General features: G+C 46.2%; 1 protein-coding gene across 3 annotated transcripts in view; it reads left to right on the forward strand.

The window, feature by feature from the left end:
- The first annotated feature begins 6,160 nt into the window (after positions 1–6,160).
- CAPN11 (calpain 11) overlaps positions 6,161–19,551 on the forward strand; it is a 35,385-nt gene continuing 21,994 nt past the window's right edge. Inside the window, exons 1-3 of one of the 3 annotated variants that reach the window (XM_083733961.1) lie at positions 6,161–6,300; positions 16,743–16,821; positions 17,846–18,136. In XM_083733961.1, the coding sequence (XP_083590087.1) occupies positions 17,891–18,136 (246 nt within the window). In that variant the 5' untranslated portion in view covers positions 6,161–6,300; positions 16,743–16,821; positions 17,846–17,890. Of the gene's footprint in view, positions 6,448–16,742; positions 16,822–17,845; positions 18,137–19,551 lie in introns of all 3 variants that reach the window. The other 2 variants (XM_083733960.1, XM_083733962.1) reach the window with 2 other exon arrangements.

Raw genomic sequence — 19,551 nt, forward strand, 5'->3', positions numbered from 1 at the left:
ACTCTTTCTGGCAGCTGCTAAAAGCATTCCTGTTTAGGCAGCCCACTCAGATGTTTAGAAAGTCAAGGTAATTTTAAATCTGTTTTTAGTATTTTAGCTTTTGTATATTTTTAAGTGTGGCTCAATTTTGGGGGGGGTTTTTTAGTTTTTTGTTTTGTTTTAACAATCAAGTCATGTATAGAAAGAAAGAAAGAAAGAAAGAAAGAAAGAAAGAAAGAAAGAAAGAAAGAAAGAAAGAAAGAAAGAAAGAAAGATAGATCGATTTGGGGCCAATGAGCAGGATACTTCAGCGACTAACAGCCTACCACTCTGAAAGTTGCAGAGCAATGAAGCCACAATAAAATGAGTAAAGCGAATCGCGAAAGGATTTCGCTTATAAAAATACCCATTGAAACAGCAATGTATTTTAACTATCGAGGGAGCCATACTTACCGTATGCCCGCCTCTGTAGGCGCATCCCGGACTAAGTAATGCCCGGGATGCGCCAACAGAGGGAGCTCGCAAGTTTCGAAAAACTGATTCGTTTCGCCAAAAGCCGAAACTCCAGTCCCGTTTGCCCACCGAGATCCCGCAGCCTGGGCGGGGCGGCGGCTTTTTAGGGGCCCAACCAGAAGCTGGTTACGGGCCAATCGAGTAAAACTTGCGGAATCACGGCAGCTCTTGCACCGCACGCTGAGTCATGGCGGGGGGCGGCAAGCGGCAAATTCTACAATTAAAGGCGCTGGGTCTCCAGCTCGCCGGCAAGCTTCTCTTGCCCGCCCCAAACTGAGCACGGAAGCTCTCCAAACCTAGCCGGAGGGGCGAGTGATCTTTTCGAGGGTTCATCTCATTGGCCAGGAAAAGGCACTTTGCACATGCCTCGCTCGGAGCCGCTGCCACGTTACTCCAAGCATCTCAGCCCCCACCACTGCGGGAAACTAGTTCCGGGGCTAAGCCCGAGACGCAACGAAACCCTGAGTGGCAGCTGCTTCCCCGCCCCGTCGGTCTGGGTGTGGCGGCGGCGGCGCGGCCAGCATAGCTGAGGCCTGACTCAGAGAGCGGGGCTGCGGCTCCAGAAAGACGCAGTGGATCCGGGCCTTTGACTAGGAGGGGGAGGCGGGCTCTCAGACGCCGAAGTTTGTTGCTTCCGGGCTTATTAGCTCATGGTTTGCCTTCGACGTGCCCCCCAAAACACACACACACCCATCTGAAACGCGGACTAACCGAAGTGCAATCTCTGTACAACTGCCCCCTGTGCCCATAAAGCAACACAATGCACGCATGCAATTGTCATGGTTTCTGAAAAGATACTTAAGTTTGTTAGAGCTTTGTTGCTTTGCCACATATATACCCTCAAAGGGGGTTAGTGAAAAGATACTTCTATGTAACTCTTGACTTGCCACTTTATGAACAAGATTCTCAATTTCCTGCAAGTTGCACAGAATGTAGTACAGGAATGTATTCTGGAAGTATGTACTTGATTCTGACCAAACTAGCATTGGTTGCCAGAAATGAAATACAGTGGTACCTCGGGTTAAGTACTTAATTCGTTCCAGAGGTCTGTACTTAACCTGAAACTGTTCTTAACCTGAAGCACCACTTTAGCTAATGGCGCCTTCTGCTGCTGCCACGCCGCCAGAGCACGATTTCTGTTATCATCCTGAAGCAAAGTTCTTAACCTGAAGCACTATTTCTGGGTTAGCGGAGTGTGTAACCTGAAGCGTATGTAACCCGAAGCGTATGTAAATCGAGGTACCACTGTATTTATCTAGCCCAGTTTTGTCAGCCCAGCTCCTCAGGGTTTCAGACGGGGTCACTCACAGTTCTGCCTGGAAATGCCAATGTATGTTCTCTAACCACCAACCCACAACCCTTCTCCCTTCACCATCCCTCTGAGCACACCATTCCCCTTTCCTTTCAAGGGTGGCAGGAGGAGGGGGTTGCATTAGACTTGCCTTACATATACTCAAGCCACATCTGTGGCTTTTCCATGTGGAGCTCCTCCACATGCCAGTGCCAACATGAATGGATGCATGCATGAAGCAAGCCTTAGCATTGTTACCACCCATCAAGCACAGACACAGCAGACAACTGTTATTAATTACTCCATGCTTCCACCAAGCAGTTTGTGGGCCCCCATTTTATCATTGCAATAAGCCTGTGAGGTAGGTGCAGCCTTTCTCAACCTGTGGGTCCCCAGATGTTGTTGAACTACAACTCCCATCACCCCTAGCTAGCAAGGCCAGAGCTCAGGGGTGATGGGAGTTGTAGTCCAACAACATCTGGGGACCCACAGGTTGAGAGCCGCTGGAGGGATGTTGACAGGTGGCCCATGGTCACCCAGAAAACTTCAAGCAGGAGGGATTTGAATCCACGTCTCCTCAGTTCTAGACCAACACTAAACAACACGGCTATACTTTATGATATTATAGTAACAAACTTGGGTGCTGAGTGTATGTAGCCAAAACAGGGCTACCTCTGAAAAGAAGGAAGTACAGGTGCAATAGAATAATATAATTGTACAGCTGGAAGATACCCTAAGGGTCACCTGGTCCAACCCCCTGCAATGCAGGGATCTCAACATGCAGCCCCCCATTCAGTTTGAATCACACCAGGCCCTGCATACCTTTGCAAATGTGCTAGAAGTTTTATTGCTGTGCCACTAGAAGCTGTCTGTTGTCCCATCTAACTCAGTATGGTCTTTGTTGATTGGCAGCAGTTCTCCAGGGTTTCAGACAGCATTCTCTGCTAGTCCTACCTGGAGATGCCTGGAATTGAATGAACCTTGGAACGTCTACATCGAAAGCAAATTCTCCACCGCTAAGCCACGGTCCTTCCACACAGTGAGCATGCTCAGAAGAACCTCAGTGTTTGCAGAATTATTTTTTTAAGAGGGGGAAAGGCAAAAGCCCCTTGTGGTTTATTGTCAGTGTTTACATTGCATGTTACATTGTTGTTACTTGGTGGTAATATCAGTGGCTATACCTGCTTAGTCGAAAGAAACCACGGAGTGCAAATTGTTAGATGCAATGCAGCACATAGTAAGTCACACCTAGCCAAAACTAGAAGCGTAGTATGTAAGCAAAAATGGATGACCAGAGAGGAAAAAATTGCCCTACCCTGCAGGATAAACATACCTCTGAGAAGCCACCTGCCTCTCTCTCCTTTCCAGTTGCTACCCGCTCCTGTTACCTTGTCATCTCTATTGTGCTTGTTACCAGGCACTGTGTATTGATCTGCTCAAAGATGACATGGAAAACAAATAAAATGGAAGATTCAGGTGAGCTTAAACAAATAGGGGAGGGAGAGGTCCCAAGCCACTCTCACCCAGTCACATTTCTCGGTGTTGCCTTCCCCAGCTCACGCAGCAGCACCCTGCCTGGACATTCCTCTTGGGCATGATTTAGTACCACAGGCCAGCACAGCATCCCTCTGTTCACACCCAGCCAGACCTGCTGCCAGTGATTTTTTACAGTCCAATAAAGACAAGTATGCATCCAAACAGTGTAATGAATACTGCCTGGGTATGCACACACAACTGCAATAACATATACATTGTAAATCCAGCTGGGATGACAACAGTGAAAAGACAAGGGACATAAATGTTGTGCTTATTCCATTTTAAAGAAGAGACATGCACTGAGATTGCAGTCCCATGCACATTCCCTGGGAGGACTAGGTCCCACTGCATATTTGCCAAGATCCCTTCTAAGCAAGCATGCAGAAGATTGGCAGCATGACTATCTACAGGTAAATTGTCATTTTAAAGCACATTATTCCTCTCTGTGGCACTCCCATTGCTCAACCATTATCCCAGCTCTCATAGGGTCTCAGTTGTGTTCAGATGGACTAAAGGGCTTCAAGGCCAAAACAGGCTATGTACACATGTGGGGTTTGAAATGCACAGGGTTCTTTTTTGCGGAGTTTTTGTATGTAAGTGCTTTGCAGTTGTACATATACACTAACATTGCCTAAATCGGGAGTTACTATCCATGCAGTCTGTACATACAAGTGGATGAAGAAGAAGAGAAGAGTTTGGATTTGATATTCCACTTTATCACTACCCAAAGGAGTCTCAAAGCGGCTAACATTCTCCTTTCCCTTCGTCCCCCACAACAAACACTCTGTGAGGTGAGTGAGGCTGAAAGAATTCAGAGAAGTGTGACTAGCCCAAGGTCACCCAGCAGCGGCATGTGGAGGAGCGGAGATGCGAACCAGGTTCACCAGATTATGAGTCTACCACTCTTAACTACTACACCACACTGGCTCTCACTAGATGAGTTTACGAAGCAAAGTGCATCAATCTTTTATTCTGTGCTCTACTCAGTTAGTCTACCCACCCATAAGCACTGGCAGAAACCAAGTAACACCTCATCACACCTGTGAACGTGCAGTTCTTCAATCAGTGTATCATCAGGTCTACTTCAGCATGAGGCGACCAAAGAAAACACTGTCTGTGTACACGGCAGCAGTGCTTGAGAAGTGCACTCCCGGCACAAAATGGATTAAACCCGTTCCTTTAGCTCAAGCAGAACCCCCGAAATGAGCCTGTATTCAGCACTGTATGCACATTAACACGCAATGTGTACATGCCCCAGGAAAAGCCTCTCTGGCTTGAATGGAGGTCAAACGTTTAGAAGGAAGGCCTGGCTATTAAGGTAGCAGCAGACAAAAGTCTTAAATCAGAGGCTGTAAAGATTAATAAGAACACTCATTCATATTTCAAGACAGGAGAAATTCTCAGCAAGGTTGAAATGCCCATTCTTGGTTACGTTCAAGATCAAAGGGTGGGCAGTGCATTTTAACCTCATAGAAATGTTTATTTATTTCTTTGATAAAATGTATACAGCGCTTGGTTGTGGGGAAAAAACTCAAAACAGTTGTCAACAAATTCCAAACATTATCCTCATCCTCATCATTTATGGAGTGCCATCAGTGTGCAGTATTTAAGGACAGGTCCCTTGCCCTAAGGAGCTTACAATACAAGCATTGACACAGGGGAAGAAGGGAGCTCAGGAAGGAAAGGGGGGAATTAAAAGCGGAAGTAAAGAGGGAAAGAATGTGCAGTTGGTTCAGTTAATACATGCCTGGGTTTGGTTACAAGGTTATTTATTAATATTGCTGCTGCTGCTGGGGGTCATTTTGCATACACTTAAACTGATTGCCACAGATTCTTTGCACTCCATTGCCATTTAGTCTTGACATTCCCGCCACTGCTTCCATCGCTGTGTACCTAACCACTCTGTGCATCTGATGAAGTGGAGCCTAGTTCACCAAAGTAAATAAGTTAGCATTTTTGGTTGCTGTTTTTGCTGCAACACAGACAAAACTAACCACACAGAAATAATAATGAATTATTATCAGCATCACCACTTGTATGCTGCCTTTCAAGGTAAAACCTCTGGAGGCGGCTCACAACATACCGAAGCCATAAAACTCATCAGAATCTGACATAAACCCACAATCTATGCTAACCAAACACGAACACATCCAAATATTTTATCCTGACAGCAGTCTGAAACAGCACAATAAATTACATATCAATCCTAGTAACTAAAAATAAGATATGGAAAACACACACTTCCTTATTTTTCAGCAGAGATTTGTGCTGTTAGCCTGCCGATAGAAACTGTTCAATATGATAGAACCAGTGACTTGGGACAGGACAGGAGGGCAGTAGGAAGGACAGGAACTTATGAGGATGAGATCTGAGATAAAAGAGGAGCGAAGCCCCCCTTCCTGAAATTGCACCCTATGGGTGTGAGGCGCCCAAGGTCAATATCACACAACTTCAGGCTCCCCCAAATCTCTATCACCAACCGATGATGATGATCTTTGGGGGTCCCGGGCATAGAGGCTCCCCGCGTATAATTGTCCTGTCCCGCTCCTTGGGCCAAAGAGAGCCCGAGAATGGCGGTAGGCTAACTCTTGCACTTTTCCAGGGCAGGTTTACGATGCCTTGCACCGGTCGGTCGGGGTGGGGCCGGGGGTCAGCTACGGCGTTTGCCCGGGGCAATCAAAGATCGGCTTTGCTTTGGCCCCTTCGAGGGGCTTTTGCTCCGCACATGACGGAACAAGCCGGATTTGTGCGGCGCCTTTAACTCCTCCGCCCTTGCCCCGCCCGCCCAGGCTCAATCTGAGCCTCCTCCGCCGCCGCGTGCACATCCTGCCAGGCCAAACCCCACCTTCCCCGCGCGGAGCCTGGAGGGCGGCTGCCGAGCTCCGACCGTGCCTGGCCGATGAGCAAGTAGCAGGGCGTGGGGAGGTGCCCGCCTGCCCGAGGAGGGAGCGGACCAGAAGCGGAACTCCGGCCTGGCAGAAGTAAGTGGCTCTGGGCGCTGGAGATTTCCTGCAATCCGATTAGGAGTTGCTAATTCCAGCCCCTCCCGCTGCTGGCAGCAGGGCCTCGGGACCCCCCCCCCCGGCGCCGCCACCAGCCCTGCCCCGAACTTTCCGACACCAGGCCAGGTAAGCGACTGGCCGGGGGGAGAATGTGGCGTCTCCGTTACTTGCAAGAACTTGGAGGAAGCCAGGGAGATCTTACTTGCTTTTTAGTTCAGGGGGACGAGGGGTTTTTGGGGGGCTCCTTTTCTGTCCTTAGTTAAGGGTCGAAGAATGTCTAGGGGAGCAGCGACCTTCTCTTAAATGCTGTCTGTTAAAAGGGTGCTGGGGGGAAAGGGATACTCGATCTACCTCAAATCTCCGATCCAGCATTTTATACCTTGTATGTATGGCTGGAAGCCGATCTGGGTGGGCGCCAACTTATGTGTAACGCTCTGCGCGGCCTGGGCTGGGCCAAGCCAGAAGGAACAAGCAGGATCAGCCTGGGACTCTGGAAGGGGAAGGCGCATTTCTTGGAGGATCCCTTTAAAGCCACTGGCTAACCTCCCTGGGGATGCCCTCCCTACACCCCTTGCGGAGCCATGCGCTTCTCCAGCAAGCTTGTGCAGTGAAATGCCGGGTCTAGAGAGAATGATCAAACGCTGTTTATTTCCTATCTGATTTTTCTCCTGGTGTACCTTCTTTTTTGGGATTGAAGCCAAGCAACGGGAGGTGGCCTGGGAAGAGCATCCTGTCTGCACCGACATATTACTGAGCAATTGGGAGAATGAGCCTGTGCTTTGTAGCACAAAGCGGAATTATTAGCATTCTGGGCGTAGTAGCTGGGTTCGTATTCAGGACAGGGTCATAGCAGGGATAGTTAATGTTGTGCCTCCCATATGTTGTTGGACTGCAACTCCTAAAACCCCTGACCAGTGCCCATGTTGGTTGGGGCTGATGGGAGTCCAACGTCATCTGGAAGTAGGGCCGACCCAAGGTATTTTGGCTCCTGAGGCGAGCCAGAAAATGGCACCCCACTCCCTGCCAGGGAAGAAGGGGTGTGTGAAGATCTACATCAGGAGCAAGGGGAGGAGTAAATATCTACATTGGGACCTGCTGCTCCTGTGGATTTGCCACCCAAGGCAGTTGCTTCACCTTGCCTCATGAATGGACTGGCCCTGTCCGGAAGATGTCATGTCAAGACGCCTCCTTGTTAGTTCTTTGCTGTTTTTAATTAATGTTGTCTGTGCACTTCAGGAGGTGAAGCACTGCTGAGGTCTCTCTGGGACCCCCTTTCTATATTGCACATAAGATCACCCACATTTTTCATCTGTATTGGTGATAAAAACATAAAAAGAGCCCTCCTGGATTAATACCAAAGGTCTGTCTGGTCCACTGGTTCTCACAGTGGCCAACCAGATGCCTGTGGGAAGCCCCTAACTAGTATTTGAAGCACTAAACTAGTATCATAAACTAAAAGTTTAATGAAGTTAATAGCTCTTGCTTTGTTTACTTACCGTATTTTTCGCCCCATAAGACGCACTTTTTCCCTCCAAAAATGAAGGGGAAATCTGGGTGCGTCCTATGGGGCGAATGCAGGCTTTCGCTGAAGCTTGGAAAGCGAGAGGGGTGGGTGCGCACCGACCCCTCTCGCTCTCCAGGCTTCAGGAAGACATCCGCAGCCTGGGCAGCCCTGCAGGAGGTCCAGCAGGGCTGTCTAGGCTGCGGATAGCAGCCTGCTTCCTGGAGCGTCGGGCGCCCTGAAAGCAGAGCGCTCGGCGCTTCGGGAGCGCATCCGCAGCCCGGGCAGCCCTGCAGGAGGTCCGGCAGGGCTGTCTAGGCTGCGGATAGCAGCCTGCTTCCTGGAGCGTCGGGCGCCCTGAAAGCAGAGCGCCCGGCGCTTCGGGAGCGCATCCGCAGCCCGGGCAGCCCTGCAGGAGGTCCAGCAGGGCTGTCTAGGCTGCGGATAGCAGCCTGCTTCCCGGAGCGTCGGGCGCCCTGAAGCAGAGCGTCCCGCCCGCCGGACAGACATCCGCAGCTTGGGGAGTCCTGCAGGGGTTCCCTGCAGGGCTCCGCACGCTGCGGATAGCAGCCTGCCGCCTGAGGCAGACATCGGCCAGCCCCACAAGCTCAGGGAGGTGCAGCGCCCTTCCTCGACCTGGTTTGGTTTCCCCGACCTGCTTTTGGGGGGGAAATAAAGGAAAAAAATTTTTCCTTTATTTCCCCCCCAAAAAACTAGGTGCGTCCTATGGGACGGAGCGTCCTATGGGACGAAAAATACGGTACTTCTACAAGCAGAGAGCCTTTCACTTCTAAAGCCAAGCACTAGCCTCTAATCTGGCCAGTTTAAGATGTCATAATAGCCACTGTTGACTTATGTCATAGTTATGCCCTATATAAACAACTAAATACGTGCTTGAAGTATCAGTGGAAAAATCTCACTCTACTCCCTGGACTGTGCATCTAGGCATCCAAAACTGGCCACTTTTTATGGACTTTAAGGCAGTGGTTGATGACTAATAGTTTCTCTTTGGTAGATAGAGCCCAAGGCCAGGGTCCTCCACTGCTGTGTAGGAGCAAACACAGGATGGCCATGCTAAATTGTAGTCTGTTTTTTTCTTACAGCCAATATGGATTCCCAGTATCTGTTGGGTTTCCATGGAGTTGTGCTGCAGACTCCTTCAGCCTGACCCAGCTAAACTAGCGTCTTCCTGCCCTACTTCTCAGGGCTGGAGTATAGGACTACAGTTCCCAACAGACCCAGACATGTTAGCAGTTGCAGTCCAAGAACATCTACATGTCACCATATTTGTGCCCCCCATGGCCTCATGTAGCTGCTGCATTCTACTGTGTTCCTCATGGATGCTTTTGTTCTGATGCTGAGTGTTCTTTTTTGTTTCCATTCACTTTTATGGCTCTGGAACATGAGGTACTTTGGGATGGCTGGATGCAGCTCATGGCTGCTCTTTGTGCTCTGCTGGATTTATTGTGGCAATATGTAGCTTTTCCTTTTCACATATCTAGGAGGAATAAACATGGGACTTACTTGCACTGATAGGGTACTTCCATAACATTAAAATGGAAGCTGCTGTGGATTTTCCTCCTGCAGTGTAAGCCAAGCTTCCTCCTGACTTGCCAATGTAAATGACAGTCATACACACTAGTTCATTCAAGTCACTTTTCGCTCTTTACCATGTTTGGACTAGGCTGGCACTTTTTGATTTTTTAATTGTCATTCATCAAAAGTTTTGTTTCCCCCTGAATTTATTTAATGATTTAAAAGGTTTGCAAAATACACTTTGGGAATTTGGAGGATAGAGAGGAACTGGGGAAGCCATCTTATGCTGAGTCAAACCATTGATCCGTCTAGTTCAGAATTGTCTACACTGACGTGCAGCACTTTTCCAGGATTTCATAACAAGGATATTCCCAGTCCTACTAGGGATCCTCGGGATTGTACCTGGGGCCACCTGTTGATGCTCTGCCACTGAAGCGTGGTTTGTTATGTCATGGACACCAGCCAAGCAGTGCTGTGCAGTCTGCTGCTGCTGCAAAAATGTTGAAATGGATTTTTCTGAGCTTGGCACTGGAGAGAAAATGATTTTAATATAATGGAAGGAGTGTACTTGCAAAACAATCTGCTGCTGAAATGTTATGTCTGTATGCACCCCTGAAGTGTTGGGGTGGAGGGCAAACCTTATGTGGATGGTAGCTTTGATCAAGACCAGTCCTGTTTTGATTTGGCTGCAGTTATGGAGTCTTGATTTAAAGTGAGCAATGCGCTCCAAGGAGCACTGGGTGGGTGCTTCATACTTCTGCCTTATTCCAGAGTTAGGCAATGTGGTGCCTGCTTCCAGAGGTTACTGGACAACAACTCCCATCACCCCTGACCATTGACCATGCTGACTAGGGCCAACAAGAGTTGGATTCCCAACAGCACCTGAGGGCTCCACGTTGCCTATCTCTGTCACTAGAAGATCTAATGCAATCCAATTAATCTATATTATTTGCCAAGGACTCACAAGCACCCAAACTAAATTATGCAAATTATCTAACAGTCAATAGAAGTTTATTGTTCTAGTCAAAACCTATGACAAACCTGCAGCATCAGTGCCAGTAAAACAATACAGAGCATACGTCCATAATACGAGCCAGCACCCACGATGTAAGAGAGAGGTTGCCGGAGACAACAAACTTAAATCCAGCTTGATTTCAAATCAAACCTTTGAATCACCACAACAATTTATAGTGATTTTATCTAACTCCCCTTTCCTGTTTTTTTGTTTTTTTTATTTGCAGCCAGTGCATAGAGGGACACTGTGTTTTACAAAGCTATTTTTGTTGCTCAAGGGAACCGGACCATTTCTGCCAGGGTGTACCTGCTTGCTTATGTTCAGGGGTGCTAACTTGAATAAAATTTGGGGGGCAGGTAAGCCCCGCCCCGCATAATCAATCACATGACACAGCCCACGAACACCATTTGAATGGCAATGCCCATCAACTGTGGGGGGGGGGCTCAGCCCCCTCAAATATTTTATTGGGGGGTTGAAGCCCCCTTGGCCTGTAGGAGTTGGCGCCTATGCTTGTGTTTATGAAAATTAATAATATCTGCATATATTTCCAAATTTATTGTTCTTCCAGCATTCAGGTTTCCAGTCTACTGGACCTTTCTCCTTTTATTGATTGGGGAGGCTGAGAGTTGGGCTGACTAAAACAGGCATAGGCAAACTCGGCCCTCCAGGTGTTTTGGGACTACAACTCCCATCACCCTAGCTAACAGGAACAGTAGTCAGGGATGATGGGAATTGTAGTCCCAAAACATCTGGAAGGCCGAGTTTGCCTATTCCTGGACTAAAAGCATGTGGTAAATGGAACCTGACTGGACACCATCAGCACATTCCTGCTTTCCTCTGCAATTGTGAGGGCTTTTTAAAGAATAAGTGCTGTATTGTATGAGCTAGCTGATATCTACCACGTGTACTAAATCTGTATTGTCCATGTTATCCCCAGTTGTGTGGGGTGCTAGCAATCGGGACTGAGCCGCTGGAATGGACTGCTTAACTATTGCTTTCTCCCTTCCCCTTATAGGATGCTCTGGTGGCACTGTGACCGCCTTCTCCTTTGAGCGGTTCTGTGTAGAAGCCCTTGGCCAGGGTGTTCGTGCTGCAAAGGAGCTGGGAAAGCAGGAAGCAAAGTGCTTTTTGCACTGCAGCAGGCGCCTGGGATTAATCCTGGAGGGTGGCAGGGAGCCAAGGCCTTCCCAAATACAGCAGAATGGTGTAGTGACTGAAGAGCTGGAGGCCATCGCTCTGCCTGAAAAAGTGCATTGTATTCTAGCAGTCAGTTGCTATGTCTTCAGTGCTAGATAATCTGGGAGCTGCCTGCTGACATAGCTGAAATAACTTGCAGATCACTGGATATAGCTTACAGCTGTTGATGTTACTGTCTCAATTTTTAGGTGTAAGGACAGGCGGCATTTCTCTTGGGGAGGAGTGGGAGGCAGGCAGCTTCTGCATCTGCTTGGGCTGCTCTGTGTCACAGCTCCACACTCCCATCATTTTCTCCATGGCCATCTCTAGCTCATGCACAAGATTTTGCTAAATGCCAGCTCATGCAACCCAGCAAGTCCTCCAAGGGCTAAGAACTGTTTCTTGGACTGTACCACTTCGGCTGCAGGTGTCAGTCCTCCTTGCAGATATTAATGTAAGAAAGGAAGCTGTGCTGAGTGGCAGGCAGTGTTTCACCTTGAGGAACATCTTGAATATCCTTCCCTCCCTGGATTGACTCTAGACAGATTCTGCTTCGAATGAAGGTCTCTGTGTTTGGACTTGAATGTCATAAAGAGGCCCGCAGCTCAGAAATCTGCAGCCGGATACAACTGTTCTCACAGATCAGAGTCCTGGTAGCTGGTCATTTTGGTCTGGCACAAGGGGAGAGGTAGAAAGCGAGGAACTCGGGACTTGACCCTGCTGCCAGTGCTGCAGAGGAACGCTGCCTCTGGGAAACTGCGCAGAACTCTCTCTGCACTGGGAATTCAGAAGTACCATTTTTAGTTTGCATGTACAGCAGCAGGAAATTGAAGTAGCAGGAAATGTTTTCTTTCTGCAAAATCAAATGATTGTGCCAGCTATGTGAAACCCATTTCAAACTGCATGGTCGAGAGAGTGTGCTGAAAGGCTGAAGGGAGCGGCAGGGAGAAGAGGGTATCCCTTTCCATTTTGCAAATGTTTAGAAGCTGATTAAGCACTGGCTGATCTGATTGGCAGAGTGCCTGGTTTGGGGGAATATGGGAGACTGGGAAAGTGACTGAATTAAACAATCCAAAATAGTAGCTGTATGCTAGGACTTCAGAAAAGCAGGAAGGCCTTTTCTGGTTATAGTCTATAGACTATAGCACTTGATCTCTTGCGGGCAATGGGGGGAAGTGTGACTTTGGGTTGTTGTTTTTACAGAGGATGGGGGTTTGCTTGTGGGGCCACTTTAAACCTTCTTAATCGGAACTCTGATCATCCAGACAAGGCAGTATTTTGGAAACTTGGGGACTTAAAGGATAAACATAGATTTGACTGTTTGTTTAGTAAAACTGGGCATCAAATGATGGGTTGGATTTGGGATCCTGCCCTTGTGGGTGCCTGCCCCTTGGTCTCCAACCCCTGTCCAGACAGTGCCTTGGGAATGAGTCCAGTGAGTGTGTACAAGATGCACGAAGGAGGAGAGCGGTAGCCCTAAAGCAGGCATAGGCAAACTTCCTATGATTTTCCTGGATGTGGGGCAAAAGACCAGCACACAGGCCTGCCAGGTGCACCCCTAGTGTGTCCGCTACATGTAGAACCCCATGGCACCTGCCAGTGTAGCCAAAGCCAGGCATCATTTGTGGTAATGGCAATAGGCAGCTGGTTGACATTTTGTTAGGTTGCTTATACTTCCGTGAGAAAATGAGGAAAGACACGTTCTCATAATACAGGAATTGATAGTGGAAAAAGGAAAACACCAGAAGTTACATATATGGGTCTCTTACCTTACAACCATGTTTGCAGACAATTTTTTTGTTGGCGAAACACTCGTGCCTTACAGCAATAATAGCTACTGAGTTGTGCTCTGGGAACCAACAGAAGCTAACTGTGCTAATGTGCAATTAAAATGTGCTACCTGCATCTATAAATACTGCCAGCAATTGGTTGCTGATATGATTCCAGTGTTTCTAAGTACTGGCAGCAATATAACTGGGAGTGGCTCTGTAAGGAAGGTGAGCAGCTGTTTCAGCAGTCTGCAATTATAGCACCTGAAAAGTCTTATTTGTCATAAAATCAAAACAATTTGCACTATCTGTACAGAATTTGACCCGCAAGAGGGGAAAATCTGACCAAATGGCAAGAAGCTCGTGAGGAATGGCTGTGTTATAACTGTTTAAATATTAAACCTAGCATTCATTATTTCTTTTTAAGTTTGTGAGATGTTGAAGTTTGTTTAAAGATTGGATAAATATTCCAGAGCTATTTTTGTATAACTTTGCATTAGAGTTCATCCTGGAGAAATATCCTCCCTATTTAGCCATTCTGATACACAACTGCATAATACATTCTTAAATTAAGACAGTTTACTCCTCCTCTGCTAATAGGCTTTTGTACAGTTGAGGTTTTTCTGTCTTTCTAGAGAAATGACATTTTGCCTACCCAAAGAATGGCATTTATTTATGAAGCTTTATTATTTATGTTTCACCTGTTTAATGGAATATTGACCTAGAGACTAACAATAAACAGAAAATAAATCAAAATATAAATGAAGACATATTGAAAATGCACATACCTAATAAATAAACAGCAGAAAAAACACAGCAGTAATATATGCAACCACTCAGATAAAAGCAGCCAACTGATAGACTGAAATACAACTGAAAAGAAAAGGTTTTTGACTCCCAGACAAATGCCAAGAGTGGGGACTCCAGTGACGTGAGTGTGGCCATGAAAAAGCTCCTTTCTTGTCTATATATTGTGTCAAAAATTCAAGGCTTTTGTGGAAATAAATTATGGATCCCATTTTAAAGGAATCATTCAACTAAAAGGGGTGCAATTTGTGTCTTGTTGGCCAGATTGACACTTGTGTTCTCATGTGCTGCAACATGCTACAAGTGCACTATACACAAAGGTAAGTGTTAGTGCATGGCAGCTAAGTCATAAGCAAGCACAATATTATGAGATAGAAGGTGTTTTCCTGCTTGTGTGGCAGTGAGCTAAGGCCAGGTGTCGTAACTTAATGCTTCCAAGCTTTTTAATGCGTGAGTGAATTTGTATACACCTTAAATCTTCTCTTAAACAAAGAGGTGGGTGCTTTTTGTTTTGTTTTTGTTCCTTCATACTTAACAAGTATACGGGACTGGAGTTAGTCCACTTTGACTTGCACTGCTGCATAATGTGTCTCTCCCTTCTCCCCCACCCTTTCCAAGCCACTACTTTTTGTCAGCTAATAGCACAGGGTTTCCCTCCTACATATTGTTCTCAAATAGTTTCCTGTGTGCTGGCTGTTGCAGTTGCTTAAGATAACTTCAGCCATCCGTTCTGATATGGGGCTGCCCACGGGGCCATGAAATGACAGGGAAGGGGGGCTGGCTCCGTCACAGGATTGTTCCAGGATCCTTTCCTGAATTTTCAGTTTTAAAAGTGTCTGCCTGCTCCTTTCACTTTAGATTGTGGTTTCTGTAAAGTTTACAGAAATGTAAAGGGGAAACATGCAGCGTTCTATCCAAAAGAGCTCAATAAAAAGAAAGCTTGCATTTTCAATGTTATGACCCACAAATGCAGCCTGGTAGCGTAACAAAAAGCATGTGGCTCTTGATTTTAATAACACCAAAACAGAACACAAATGTATTATTACAATTATTTCATAAATTAAGGGTTTCGTCCCATACTTATGCCCACTGAGGGGACCTGGGAAGTGGCTTAAATACCATATTGAGAGATGATCCAGTCACAAGCTTCCCATTTCATTTGCCTCAGTTCTCCTATGTGCCAGACCTTGGTCCTGTGACTGAGGACCTGCATCAGGGACACCCTGTATCTGAGGGGGACACACACATCCATGTCATAATTGTCTAAGTGTGCTTTCTGTTAGCAGGCTGACTTCTTTAGAATAATGAAACCACAGATCAGGAAACGGTTGCTATGATGAATATGAATGTGCTTGGTGATTCCGTTTCATTTCGCCCTGCCCAGTGAGTCAGAGAAAGAGAGAAAGAATGACTGGCCTGGTCTGCATGGAAATATGCATACCTTGTGGGGTGAGAAGTTGTGTGAACTTGTTTTTTGTGACTTTTACCCTGATGTAAACTAGTTTTCTCTCTCATGATAGCTGCCATCAAGTCCCTAGAGGCAGTTAAACCTTGGTAAGATATTTGCTGACATATATTGCCCCAAAGCATAGTTCTGAGGTAAATTTGACTTTTGTCTTTCAGAACAAGCAGCCTAGAGGGGTATGTAGAATGCTTGAACTCAGCTGGGAGGAACTGTGACAAATGTTGTTTTTGAGTGTGGAAAGTTCTGGTTTGTGAAGGGTGGATTTGTTTGTCTTCCCATATAGGAAACTATGTGTGTCAAATGCATGTACATCGAGGATCTATTTCACTATGTGAATGGAAGGCGGAGCTGCTGATGGATTCCTGTAGCATGTAGATGTACAGATATATGTGCACACAGTGAAATGAGCACATCTTCATGTGGGTTGCAAAATACTGTAATTTCCACACAGGCAGTAGTGAATCTCTACCATTTACACAGGGACCCTGTGGCCCTCCCAATGATCTTGTACTCCAGCTCTAATCATACCTGACAATTGGTTATGCTGGCTGAGGCTGATGGATCTTTTTGCATGAGAAGAAAAAGCGTTTTTAAAAAATACATTGTCCCGGAATGCTAGCTGAATAATGATGTCAGCATCACCTGGAAAAAATACAGCTACTATGCCACTATCAATGATAATGCTCCCAGTTGCTGGACATCGCAAGGGGGAGAGCGCTGTTGCACACAGGCCCTGCTTGTCAGCTTCGCATAGCTGTTTCTCACCACAAGAACACAATGCTGGGGTGGATGGGCAACCGGCCTGATCCAGCAGGACTCTATTGTGAACTGCCCTGAAACCTCCAGATATAGGGTGGTATATAAATTCAAATAATAATAATAATAATAATAATAATAATAATAATAATAATACGTTAAGTGCAATGTTTCTCAAACTTGGGTCTCTACTGTTGTTGGACTACAACTCCCATCATCCCTAGCAAGCCAGGACCAGTAGTCAGCAATGGTGGGAATTGTAGTCCAACAACAGCTGGGGACTCAATTTTGAGAAACACTGGTTAAGTGGGATTTTGTTGCTCGAGTATCTATTACATTTTCTTTCTTTCTTTCTTTCTTTCTTTCTTTCTTTCTTTCTTTCTTTCTTTCTCCTAGGGTGTCTTAATCTTCTAAAGTCTGCCAAAAAAAAACCCAAACCGAAACATAACCCAGGAAATTTGGAAGTCAGGATGATGTAAATATTTTCATGCATATACAAACACATCTGTTTTGCATGGTATTTCACTAACACCTGGTTACCAAAGAGTGCTTGCATTTCTCAGTGGTCTTTTCAGGCTTCTGAGTTAGATGTCTGAGTGTGGGGTGACTGGTGGCACTCTCCCCAAAACGCTCATCCTGTCAGATGAGCTCTATTTGCTTCTTTGGTTTTCTTATTCCTGCCAGAGCTGGGGCTTCTGGGATTTCTTTTCGCTGGGTCTGCAGGCATTATTGTCTCTGGCCTACAGCTGTGCACAGCTAGAAGCCATCTTCTTGTGGGCTGCCCAGAATGTCCTAACCTGATCTGTGCTCAGTAAAGGGTGTCCCCCAGGCTATAGTGAGATCCATTTGCTGTATGGCATGGCCTGCAAGCCAGTGTGGTGCATTTGTCTTCGCATGTGTGGAGGAGCCCAGGTGCAAATCACAACTTGGCCTCCAAGCTGACAGAAGGCATGAAACTGGATGACCTATTTCTTGGGTTGTTGTGAAGGAATAATGAGAGGACTCTCTCTGTGTGTGATCCTGAGCTCCTTGTGGAAACAGTGGGGCATATAAATGGCTGGGAGTATCTTTGACAAATGCACCCAACTACATAGTTCAACCTACGGACAAATATTGTTCACAAGAGCATGAAGGCTTATTCAGTCAATGCATTGCCCCTTGTAGTATGGAGGAATATTTCCAAATTGGTGATTTGCCCTCCCCAGTATGCAGAACAAAATGGAGAACCCCCCCCCCAAGACATTACTACTGTTTTGGTTTTTCCTGATTAGCCATGGCGATTAGGACTGTTTTAAACTGTTTTTCAGTCTTTGAAATGTTTTTTGTTCCCCAAACTATATCTTATAAATAGATATTGCACTTCCTTGTTTTACCTGAAAGGCAAGACAGGAATTTTAAAATGTATAATCATAAAAACATAGATGCACATGCTGGATACCCTTAATCAGCTTCAGTAATCTGTGTCTCATCTCACAATGGATTTTTATTTTGGATTTTAGGAGTGTTGCTGAGGTATCCGTTGCCCGCACCTTGCTTGCTGTGCCATGATGCCTTTTGGTGGAATGGCTGCCAAACTAGAATGGAACCGTTTACGGGCCGAGGGTGTGGGCCAGCACAACAATGCCATTAAGTACCTTGGCCAAGATTATGAGACCCTGAAGCAGCAATGTCTGGAGAGCGGCACCTTGTTTGAGGACCCTCAGTTTCCTGCCATCCCCTCAGTCCTTGGATTCAAGGAATTGGGGCCAAATTCTTCCAAAACCCGCGGAGTTCGCTGGATGCGTCCTTCGGTGAGTACCTGGCTTGAAGGGACCCTCGGAGGACCACTTTGACCTGCTGTTCTGCATTCTGTTAGCAGCTTTTATTAAAAGCCTCTTTGTTCATGGATCCAACTGTAGCATTTATTATCATTATTATTTGCTTCTGGTGGCCTCTTTCCATCTTCTAATTAGTCCCGCTTTTCTCATTTGGACCTCTTGCTTTGCCCCTTCAATAAATTTTAGTTGACTCTGGGATCCAGCCCAACTTCAAATGCATCTGAGCTTGCAGAAGATCGTCTAGTCTGCAAAAGGGGTGGAGAAATGCCAGACAACCAATTTCTGCACTTGAATATTCACTACAATAGAGCTCTCTAGAGTTCCCAGCAGCTTCCTGTGTATCGATGGCACAAGCCCGTGTTTTGGAGCCATTATTTAGTTGAATAGGGTTGTCCATTTTGCTTCAAGGTTTGGGGTATGTAGCATCATTTATATGCAAAGTCTCCCTCTAAGCTTTGGTATGGCCTGGTTCTTGGTGAGGAAAAAGTAGAACCGTAATAAGGCATAGGAAGAAATCCTTTGATACAACCATATGAGATCTGCGCAAGCTGGTGCAAACCAAATCATAGATGATGATATCCAGTCTGCTGTGGACTCACAGCCTTAAACAAGCTGCTCTCTCACATTCTCCATCTATTATAAGGTGACAAAAATGCTGGCTTGCATACTGTATTTTTTTATGTATAAGATGCCCCCACATATAAGACAACTCCTAATTTTTGGAACCCAAAGTTTAGAAATTGGGTCAGACCCAAGCCTGGGCCACAAGAGCCAGAGCCCAAAATCCTGCCCAGACCATCTGCGCCAGAGTCCGAGCTTGAACCCGAGTCCAGGCAGCCTGCACTCAATCCTGAACCGCTGTACACTCACCATTTGGGTATAAGACAGCCCCCAATTTTTGACTAAAAGTTTTAAGCAAAAAACATTGTCTTATACATGGAAAAATACGGTATTTATTGTAAACTTGGTACACTCCTTAGACTATTGATAGACTATTGTTTCCTTCTAATCTCACCATTGGTCATGCTGGCTGGAACTGATGGAAATTGTAACATCTGGAGGGCCACAGGTTAGCCAGCTCTTTCTCCCCCTCTCCCCGAATGGATAGATGGGTGTGTATTCAACTAAGTTTTTTTCAGAGTACAAATTAATGAATATGATTATGTTGGGTCCATTGATTTCAATGGGTCTACCCTGAGTAAAACTTGTTTGAGATTATAGGTGGTATTCAACAAGAAGAAAACATTGTCTGCTCACATTAATCCTTTTAAGACAATCAATCCTGACTTAAACATGTATATTAATATAAGCAATCCACATGTCTACTTGTTCACATGTAGAAAGAGCAATGAGATATTCAGGGTGGGTGGTGGGTGTTTATGCTTCCA

The sequence above is a fragment of the Podarcis gaigeae genome (assembly GCF_964106915.1).
Source record: "Podarcis gaigeae genome assembly, chromosome: 3".
NCBI classification, from domain to species: Eukaryota; Metazoa; Chordata; class Lepidosauria; order Squamata; family Lacertidae; genus Podarcis; species Podarcis gaigeae.